The sequence below is a fragment of the Gouania willdenowi genome, chromosome 1 (genome assembly GCF_900634775.1).
Source record: "Gouania willdenowi chromosome 1, fGouWil2.1, whole genome shotgun sequence".
NCBI lineage: Eukaryota > Metazoa > Chordata > Actinopteri > Blenniiformes > Gobiesocidae > Gouania > Gouania willdenowi.
This window is the reverse complement of record NC_041044.1, coordinates 4,064,147-4,075,498: the sequence shown is the minus strand read 5'-3', so window position 1 is coordinate 4,075,498 and position 11,352 is coordinate 4,064,147. Positions and strand designations below refer to the sequence as shown.

Below are 11,352 nucleotides of genomic sequence, written 5' to 3'. Positions count from 1 at the left end.
TCTCCTTCTCTTTAACCCCCAGAAGTGTTAAAGTGGTGGCCATGATAAGGAGCGTTCCATTTCTTTTTAAGCTAAGGAAAGGAGGCTTGTCGCTTCCTTTATAACCTTCTTTAGCTTAGGAAACACTGAAGCATCCTTCACCAAAGGAGACTACATAATGCTGACCCACAATTCCTTGCAGCGACAACATTTAAAGGGACGCACACACCCGAGCGCTCACGGAAAGATTATGTAAGTTACCAATGCAATAATACGCCTCAAACAACTTTAAATAAATAATCTAAAATCCATATTTTATGATCTGTAAGACATATCAGATTATAACTGACATAAAACACTGTGGTTCAGAGACATTTTTAGCCACATTGTTTTATTCAACATAATTCATATTAGTGAGTGGAAGGTGAGTGTGAGCAACCATTCTCAATGTGAAGTTCTTTTAGTTTCATTTTAGTTCCTCGTAGCCTCTTTTCCTTTGATTTACATTCAAACCTTGTGATTTTTTAAATTTTATCAGCAGAAATTGTTGTAGTTTTTTCACCACAGCAGACGTCACTAACCTTCACCACTGTCAGATTATTACGTCACATAGTGGAAGTGCGTAGACACATTTATTTAAAAAAATGCACCTTCTGTACATCAACATGTTTGAAAAGAAATGACAGTGTAAAAATACTTACTAAATATATTTCAATGAGTCATTTTAGATGATGTTTAAAAAACACCAAATTGGACGACCCTGCTCTATAATGTCTGTCCTACACTGAAACAATCTGAACATGAAAAACCAAAGTCTGACCACATATTGATTTATTTTACAATCATAACATTTCACAAAAAGGAAAAAAAAAAAAAGGTTCCATTAATTTCCTGAACCATTCAAACATACGACATAGAACAATCACGTTGCCCTCATCACCTCGCGGGTGATAATATCAGGGATTATTAGTACAAACACCTTTGTAGAAGAAAAGGTGGCGACACTGGTCCTTAGAAAGTTCATTCAACATATTTACACGTTTAAAAATATTACAAAGTTCACTGGAAAGACGAGCGCTGCAGGAGACGTGGGTGAAAAAAGTGGACGACCTCGTGTCCTGCAAACATCCAGGAGAGTAAGAACACAAGCCAGAATGTGTGTGTCCAGCACACACACACGCACGCATACGCACGCACACACACACACACACACACTCCCTGAAGAGGAAGGAGGAGGAAAAGGACTTTGGAGACCCTGGTTAACAGGAAGCTTGTAAAAAACCAGAACACTCGCACATAATCAGATGTAGAGCTGTGTGATATAGACATATCACGATATATGTAAATTTATATCCTCATAGCGATATATATCTGATATAGTGTCTGTTCTTAAAAATTACGTGAAATGAATGTAAAATTGCTATTAATAATAAATAAAATAAGAAATCCAGACATAAAGGTAATGGTGATAAATCTGGTTAATTTAATTAATAGATACAGACACACAGGGTTGGGGTCAATTATAATTATAGTAATCCTGTAATTGATAATTAGTCATAATTATGGCATAATTAAGACAGACACCCCCACACCAAAAATATTAAAATCTATATTTTCATTGATTATGAAGCTCAACAATGTAACCAATAGATAGGAAATAAATTAGATTATATAAATATTAGTTTTTAGTGTATTTTACAGCTGATTTATGACCTGTTATCATTAGAGATGCTAACAGAAAGCTAACACAAGAGGAAAATGAACTTTTATTATTATTATTTATTTATTTCATGCTCAGTAATTGTGATTAGTTGTAATTGAACTTTAGTAATTGAGAACGTAATTGTAGTTGACTTTCTGAGGATTAACAAATAATTGCAATTCAATTGTAATTGCATCAAAAATCGTGATAATTGTTCGAATCATCTCGTAGCACCTGAATCGAATGTTTTTATATCGCAATACGGTATATACTGTATATATATCGTTATATCTTTATATCGCACAGCATTACTCGGACGTGTGTGAGTGATGAAAAGAGGACGGATAAAAAAAAAAAAAATAGGAAAAGAAAACATTGAGAAGGCGAAAAGCTTCTTCAACTCCTTCATCTACAGTCCATGGCAGCGACCCACTGGAGACCTGCTGACCACCTGAAGGAGACCTGAAGGTTCTGGTTCTCTGGTTCTCAGGGGCCTCCGAGGTTCTGCTACGAGCACTTCCACACGCACACGGCCAGGCTGCCCCCGAAGAACATGTAGAGCAGGTTCTTCACCTCGTGTGTGACCTCGAATCCAAAGCCTTCTCCGATCACCACGTGCCACGAGCTACCAAACTTCTTGTCCATGGACTCTTTGATCATCTTTGCTGCACTCTGGGAAAATAAACACCACAGCTGTCAGCTAGTGGGAACTAAAACACAAAATATAAAAATTCATCATGGAACTCAATTATAAATTAATTAGAGACTTGTAATTAATTTAAATTAAAAGCAAAAAAAAATATTTGACACAAAAAGCAACATTTTTCTAATTTAAATGTATGTTGGTAAATATGACTGAATCAATGAAAACAATAAATGAGCTTAAACAACTAAAGTGTTTATTATTTCCAGTGCTAACATAATTTATAATATGAAGAATATTATGATTGCATTGTTCACATAACACAAACTTAAATTTAACGAAGATATATTCATGCTTATCTTAGTAAACTTTATAAAATAAATGTGTTTTTATATTAAAATAAAAACATCACTTAGTCCAGAACATTTCAGAGAAGATGATGAATTTAGTTTGAAATAGTTTTTCTACATAACAGTTGATAAGTTGGGTCAGACGACGCTATCTGTAGCAGCACTTCTAGCCCCGCCCACATCCTCTACCACAGAGTGGTCGACTGTCACTACAATCATTAATCACTGACTTTGTTCATTTGTCACTCATGGATTTATTCATTTTGGTTCTGAACCCTGTCTGAGTGTCAGTGTGGATTGGAGACACTGTCTGCTCCACTAGGACCATTGTCCCTGCTAGCTGCTACATGTTAGCATTGAGGTGTTAGCTGCTACGTGTTAGCACTGAGGTGCTAGCTGCTGCATGTTAACGTTGAAGTGCTAGCTGCTACATGCTAGCATTGAGGTGCTAGCTGCTACATGTTAGCATTGAGGTGCTAGTTACTACATGTTAGCATTGAGGTGCTAGTTACTACATGTTAGCATTGAGGTGCTAGCTACTACATGTTAGCATTGAGGTGCTAGCTGCTACATGTTAGCATTGAGGTGCTAGCTGCTACATGTTAGCATTGAGGTGCTAGCTGCTACATGTTAGCATTGAGGTGCTAGCTGCTACATGTTAACATTGAAGTGCTGGCTGCTACATGTTAACATTGAAGTGCTGGCTGCTACATGTTAGCATTGAAGTGCTGGCTGCTACATGTTAGCATTGAAGTGCTGGCTGCTACATGTTTAGCATTGAGGTGCTAACGGCTACATGTTTAGCATTGGGGTGCTAACGGCTACATGTTTAGCATTGGGGTGCTAGCGGCTACATGTTTAACATTGAGGTGCTAGCGGCTACATGTTTAACATTGAGGTGCTAGCGGCTACATGTTTAGCATTGAGCTGCTACATGTTTAGCATCGAGGTGCTAACGGCTACATGTTTAACATCGAGGTGCTAACGGCTACATGTTTAGCATCGAGGTGCTAACGGCTATATGTTTAGCATCGAGGTGCTAACGGCTATATGTTTAGCATCGAGGTGCTAACGGCTATATGTTTAGCAGTGAGGTGCTAACGGCTATATGTTTAGCAGTGAGGTGCTAACGGCTATATGTTTAGCAGTGAGGTGCTAACGGCTATATGTTTAGCAGTGAGGTGCTAACGGCTATGTGTTTAGCAGTGAGGTGCTAACGGCTATGTGTTTAGCATTGAGGTGCTAACGGCTATATGTTAAGCACTGAGGTGCTAACGGCTATATGTTTAGCATCGAGGTGCTAACGGCTATATTTTTAGCATTGAGGTGCTAACGGCTATATGTTTAACATTGAGGTGCTAACAGCTATATGTTTAGCATTAAGCTGCTAACGGCTATATGTTTAGCATTGAGGTGCTAACGGCTATATGTTTAGCATTGAAGCGTTAGGTGCTATGTTTAGCATTGAGGTGCTAGCTGAGGCTAAAAGAGCTCAGCTGATTCAAAAACTTTCTTGCACAATTTTTACACAACTGGGTTTTAGTTTTCCATCCAGTGATTTTGTATTTAAGCTAAAATTAATGCTTACAAAGCACAGCAACGCCTCCTCCTCTGGTTCTCTTGTTTCTTGTCACAATAAACTTCTTAAAGTCGAAACCCACGTAAAAAGAAAAAGCAACTGTTTACCTGTTTCATTTATCTTATGATGGGATCCATGTGAACCTTTCATTATAAATGGGCTGTTTAACAAATAGCTAATAGTTATATTTAACTCCTGTGTAAAAAAAAAAAACAAAAAAAAAAAAAAACAGCCGACATATTTTGTAGCTTCAGTAGATTGTGCATAACAAATAAAAAAAAAAATGAATTAACTTTGCAAAATGGAAATATTGTTATAATAATTGCTATAAGAGACGTAATATGAGGCGATCTGATAGACCTAATCTTCTGAAATGGAACTATTACACAAACTAAACCCTCAGCCACATGTTTTGGGACAACATGACACATTAACACCATTTTTTTTTTAAATTGTAAAACAAGTGGTTTAAAATTGTTTCCATTATCATAATCTCCATCACATCCAAACTAAACATGACAAAGTTTTACATTTGCATTTACTTTGAGTATTTACTTCGATGATCTAAACATGTTGAATGTGCTAAAGCTAATTTCTAGCTAATATGATTGCATTGATAACTGCAATAACAGATTAGCACAACGCCAACACCAGCGCTAACGTCTGTCATGTTTTAGCCTTTATGGAACGCTTTGTTTAAACTATTTCTAACATGTGGATTCAAACTGTTGCCAACTTTGTTGTTCTTTGGTTTCCCTTGAAATGTTTTTGGGCTCCTGAATCTGGACCGTTTGAGAACCCCTGACCAGCAGTTAGCACAGGCGGCGTTAGCATAGCATACACACCTCATTGTTGGTGGCAAACTTTTCACAGGCGGTCACACACAGCTCCATGGTCTCCACTCTCATTTCCTCTGGCATGTCTGTGTGCTGAGGACAAACACGTGTTAATGCGAGTGAGCGGTCAGAGCTGAAACAAACATTTCAGATCGTTTTTAACCATTAAAGATCATTTCTGATGTAGAAACCTATAGTTGTTGATATCACAGCTTTACAAATACAGAAACTATTTAGATTCTTCAGGGAGGGGGGGGTGAAGACTAGGCCTGGGTGATATGATGAAAAATGCCACACAGACACATTTATTAAGAAACAGCTGCACAATATGTGCCACTTTAGTCTTTTTCTCCTTTAAGGACAGCACGTGTGAGTGAGTTCTATAGTGTGGCTTGTTTAGGAGAAGGTTTGGATCAGAACCCATTTAGAAATCCATCTAACTGAGCTTTTCATTCTGTTCTGAGAAGAAATGAAAGCAGCAATATGTACAGTATCTGAAATGTTAAAATTGTAAAGGACACTGTTTGACTGCACTCTATGAATAATATTAAATTATTGTATAATGTTATTTGTACTGTGTGATTGTATAAATAAAAACATGTTAAAAAAATAAAGCTATACAGTATATCTGGATATAGGTGATATTGTCATTTTCTATGTCACCAAGGTAGAAAACTCAGGATATCTTGAATCACGATATATTACCCAGCCCTAGTGAAGACTCAATGTTATTCAGACGGTGGGAGTCTGAGCAACAAGATTAAAAACACAAAGCCTTTTGCACCATGGAGAAGAAAACATTATCAGAGGAAACCTGTTGCAGCGCTGCATTCAACACCAACACCTGACTCTTCATTTAACAGACAATTTCATCCAAAGCGACGTACGCCATGAGCAGTTAGGGTTCTTAGGAACAGTTTAGGAACTGTAAACATGTAGCCGGGATCTGCTCAAACAAATATATTTTTCTACGGTTTGGCCCGTCATCCACACAAAAACGCAGGATAAGGTCAATAACCCACTGACTTATACTGTATATAAGTCATTTCAAATCCAACCACTCACTGCCATTGAGGTATATGTACGTCAATTGTTTTTCAGTGGGGTTGCTAAGAGACACTCTGGCTAAGATCTTCCATGAATATCAGCCTTGTACTAAGATGTAGTGACCAACTGGTGCCATGTAGGTGGCAGACTATCGAAAGTGTCTTGATCACCAAGGGCTCTATTTTCCCCTGCACATTTCAGGGTGTTGGTTGGCACAGGAGCATGTGTGTGCACCCCACCTCCACTATGTACCTGTGAAGAAGGAAATCGCCCACTCCTCCCCTCCCTCACAGTCACAAGGATGCGTCTATAGGAACGGAAACAATGAACCGATTGATTTTACGTAAATCAGTTCCAGGTAGTTCAAAGGAATTCGGTCAGTACCTAAAAAAGTACCATATTTGGTCCCAATCCCTCCTCACATGATCAGACCGGTGATCGCCCCAATAATCCTGATTGTGTAAAATCTCCTGCAAATAAGACTAATCTTTAAAAGACAGTAAGATAAATATGGTGCTGTACTTTACACATTTAGTAGCTTTTAGGCAGAACTTGGCATTTTGAATTTATTTTGACAGGTCTAAAATGTAGCTTTCCAAACTTATGTTCCAGAAATGAGAAGATTTTAATAAAGGTAGTTAGAACACCTGTTTTCATTCCTTATTCATGAGACAAAACACTTCTACACACTTTTACAGTCAAATTGTTTATCATCAACAAACATTTATTACACTTGTTACATTAAGAATGTTTTTTCATATCGTATCATGAGTCCGATATTGAATTCCATATCGTATTGCGAGTTAACTATTTTGTTACACCCTACTCATAGCTGACATGTACTTTAGCGTCCACATTTTGAAGCTCCTTCATTATTTAATTTTGCATTTTAAATTGCACATAACATGACGCACGGTGGATTAGTGGTTAGCACCTCCACCTCACAGCAAGAAGGTTCTGGGTTCAAGCCCTGAGGTGGACACATGGGTCCTTTCTGTGTGGAGTTTATATGTTCTCCCCATGCTGCCTGGGTTTCCTCGAGTACTCCGGTTTCTTCTCACAATCCAAAAACATGACTGTTAGCTAGGGGTGGACGATATGGGGAAGGAAAAAAAAAAAAAAAAAAATCATATCAATTTTTTCTTTGTAAAATCACGATTTTTTTTCATTCAGGTCATTTAGACTATTTTTAAGTTATTTACTGATGAAACAAACCAGTTCACACACTTAAATCCATCACCATAAATGGAAAACAGGAATAAAAGATAATTTAAAACAAGGTAATTTTCAAATAATTTTGAAAAATATATGTAAGCAATTTATCAAACTGGTTCCAAGTACATATAACGTCAAACAAAAAGGTTGAAATCTTCTTTTAGTCACAGTCTTTTTACTTTGTTTAACTAAAGTGATGTAGCAGTAGCAACACTTGCTACATAACAAGGCAGCATATCAGTCTAGTGAAACAATAACGGGTCAAATTCAGTGGAGAAAAATGCCACAAAGACCCTTTTATTAATCACTAGCAGCATAATAACATTTTGTGTCATGTTTGACTTTTTCCTTCAATAACACTGAAATGTGATTAAATTATGTAGTGTTGCTTCTTTCTGGGCAGCTCTGAGTTGCTGAAAGTAGTTTTTAAAGTAAATCACAATCAGGACACTGTCTCTTTAAGAATATGGAAACAGCCTATGGCTCTGCTGCTGAGGAGCCACAGAGAGTTAGTTATAGAAGAGAAACGTCTCTCAATGTTTCAACACTCAGAACTGATGGAGTTTAACAGACAGACAGACATCTGCACTGAGCCTCTGACATACAATCGCTAACACAGAAGCAGCAGCACAGCTAACACTGTGTGTCCGTGCACTGGTGGGGGGGAGCGTACTTCTGCCCTGTTTAAATGCTTATTAATTATTTGGTGTCAGCAATGCTGACATGCTGAGTAGTAAATAGTGCGATACCTGTAGATGTGCTATGTGTGGATCACAAACATATGACGCAGACACTGCACTACGAGGGTTCAAATGTGAACTACAGACGGTTCTACAATCTCTGTGTTTTGGGAGATCGTCGTCATGTTTTAAACCTTAATGATCTAATATCGTCAGATCGCACACCTTTACTGTAAAGTTGATTGGAGTCTCTAAAATTACCCGTAGGAGTGAATGTGTGTTTGTCTGTGTGTTGTCCTGCAATGAACTGGTGCGCTGTTCAGGGTGTACCCCCGCCTTGCACCCAGTGTGAGACGGAGATAGGCACCGGCAGACCCCCGTGACCCTGAAAAACAGGAACAAGTGGGTCTGAAAATAGATGAATGGAATTACACTGAACCATTTTAAAGAGATGATTTCTATTTATATCTAATGTCTTTCAACCAAGCTTGTTAAGCTATTAGTTTTGTTCTCAATTTCAGCTCCTTTATTATTTAATTTTACATTTTTAATTAGACTGATTGAACCAGTGGTAGTTGGGAGTAAGATTGTGTATTCTTTATTTACCAAGCTAGAGAAGCTTTTGGTTCCTATTTTCACTAAACCATTTTAAAGAGAAGATTTGTTAATTTTTTATGTCTAACAACTAAGCTAGTTAAGCTGTTATTTCCTCTCAATTTCAGTGCCTTCATTACTTATTTTTCATTGTTAATAACGGTGACTGAAACAGTTACATTTGTATGGTTTTACATGTTTGACCAATCAACAGAAGCTGTGGGTTAGAGATGGCTGTACTGCTGCAGAGTTATTAAATAACTAAGTAACTTAGTACATTTATGTTTATTTGTTTAAAAAAAATACAAGAGACGTGTTTAAGTCAAGTCTGACGCATGAAAGAACATATACCATACATACATACCATTTGTTTGGTAATTCAACACTTTATGTATCGGGATCAGATCTGTACCGGCCAATAAGAAACACCACATATTGGTATCGGAGGTAAAAAAATAAAAAATAAAAAAAATCAGATTGCATCTCTAATCCTAGGACCATTATAAGATGTGATTCTAATCATATAGGACAGAAGTAGGAAACTTTTATCACAGCGGGGCCACAAAAATGTTTGTTTGATCAGCAGGTCACATGATCAATTATAGTAATTTTGTGTGTTTCTCTCATTCTGTGTATGTTTGTTGATGTCTTGCTTGTTGTGAGGCATTTTGTGCATTTCTGTAGTCCTTTTCTTTATTTTTCTTGTACAATAAATGTTTCATATTGTGTATATGTGCTGCCATTTTGCATTTTATGAAGTCATTTTTGTGTATTTCTGTTGTCGTTTTGCTTGTTTGTAAGTACTGTGGGTTTGCAAAAGCCATTTTTCATGTTTTTCTTGTCTTTTGGTGTACTTTCGTTATTTTCTGTAATTCTGTATATTTTTCAGAGTAATTTTGTGTATTACAGTTGTTTAGTTCATTTTTGTAGTAGTGTTGTGTGTTTTTGGACTATTTTTTGTGTTTTTCTCTTGTCTTTTACTGTATTTTCCGACAATGTTGTAATTCTATATGTATGTATTCATGCTGTTGTTTTGTGTATTTTTCTGTCATTTTGTACATTTACTTTGGGAGCCACATGAAAATAGGCCGAAAGTGGCCCCCGGGCCACCAGTTGCCTATGTCTGCTATAGATGGGTTTCCGATGACGTCACAAACCACACACAATTCCGTAATCACGTATGTCTCCTTTCATTGTTTACACCCTGACACAATACATTTTTGTGGTGTCAAAACCAGATAAAAATAGCCAAAAGGAACAAACAATCTACAGTAATAGTTTGAATACAACTTGCTAAGCGAGGTATTTATAGAAGTTGAGTGAAATCAACAACAAAGACCCGTACAACATCGGAAAAGGAGAATGGGTGTCTGACGTAGATATGTTCCCGACCGTTTTGTATCCAGACGTTGTAAACTACCTGGTGAACAGTGTAAGTGTCTACACATTGGATGAAATGAAAGCATACAAGTCTTTGAAGGTGTATAGCGATGGGAGTGTGTGGACTTTTGAAACAGGATCGTTTTGGCTGGAATACTGTTTTTCACCTGTTCAATATGAGGCTTCAAAGGTAAGATGACGTATTACTGTACTTTTTGATTGATCTGACAGAAGCATTGATAACTTCAGCTGTGGTTGTTGGATTGTTAAATTATATATTTGGCTCCAATCGCAACAATTGTAGCTTTCCAATGACGTGCAGCCTGAATGATAATGTAAACAAGCGAGTTGTGTATTCATATGAAAACATAACATCTCAGCGGGCTGACAATAGATGCATGTATAATATATACACTTAACTGTGATGAAATGATCACTACAGACTTTATAGTGTCGCTTTCCTGGGTCAGGTTAGAAAGCTTTCCTGTTAATGATGGCTAGACATTTGTTTCTCCGTTTCATAGACAGATGAACTGTTTGTTCTCCTTGACTAGTTATTATTTTAGGAATGCAATAAAACTGTCTTATTTTCATCTCGTTTCGCTCTGTTTGAGAAACCCCACACAACGCATGTACGCGGCATGACACACGGCTAAAATCAGGTAAAATTGGTGACTTGGGTTACCTCCTAACGTTACAGTAACACACAAGATAGCAACGCGTGCAGGGGATTATGAGAGTGGAAACATCTATAGAACCATGGTAAGATCTGATTCTGATCTTAGGACCATGGTAAAATCTAATTCTGATCCATATAGGACCATGGTACGGTCTGATTCTGATCCTATAGGACCACGGTACGGTCTGATTGTGATCCTATAGGACCATGGTGAGGTCTGTTTCTGATCCTATAGGACCACGGACCATATGTTTCCTACCCTGATCAGAGGGAAGCTGTGCAGTCTCTTGTAGTCGGCCTCCTCTTTCTTTCCCTCTCCAGTCCCAGCCATCCCGACTCCTGTAGACCACAAAGAGCAGCTCGGTTATGAATCAAACCCATGAGGAAACAGGACCTGATCCAGGTCCAGTTCTGGAGCCATCGACGCTTTTATTGGACGAGCTAACGACACGTAGCACGTGTAAGCTAGCTCTAAAAAACGGACTACTTAATCTCACACAAGTCTACCTGTATCCAATTCTCCCAGCATTCTAAGACAACATGTGTTTGAACATGTGTGACAGCCTGTCTGAGTGTAATGTGTCTAAATGTTTAAACTACAGCCATGGTAAACGTTGCTAGCCAATTAGCTTAGCATGGGATCACCCAGACAGTAGAAGTTCTAGCTA

At 37.8% G+C, this 11,352-nt stretch overlaps 1 protein-coding gene across 1 annotated transcript in view; it reads right to left on the bottom strand.

The window, feature by feature from the left end:
- Positions 1-1,772: 1,772 nt before the first annotated feature.
- Positions 1,773-11,352, bottom strand: part of LOC114465240 (dynein light chain 4, axonemal) — a 9,762-nt gene continuing 182 nt past the window's right edge. The window contains exons 2-4 of the mRNA XM_028450117.1: positions 10,944-11,024; positions 5,099-5,182; positions 1,773-2,353 (exon numbers count right to left, since the gene is read on the bottom strand). Coding sequence (XP_028305918.1) covers positions 2,189-2,353; positions 5,099-5,182; positions 10,944-11,015 — 321 coding nt within the window. The 5' untranslated portion in view covers positions 11,016-11,024 and the 3' untranslated portion in view covers positions 1,773-2,188. The remainder of the gene's footprint in view (positions 2,354-5,098; positions 5,183-10,943; positions 11,025-11,352) is intronic.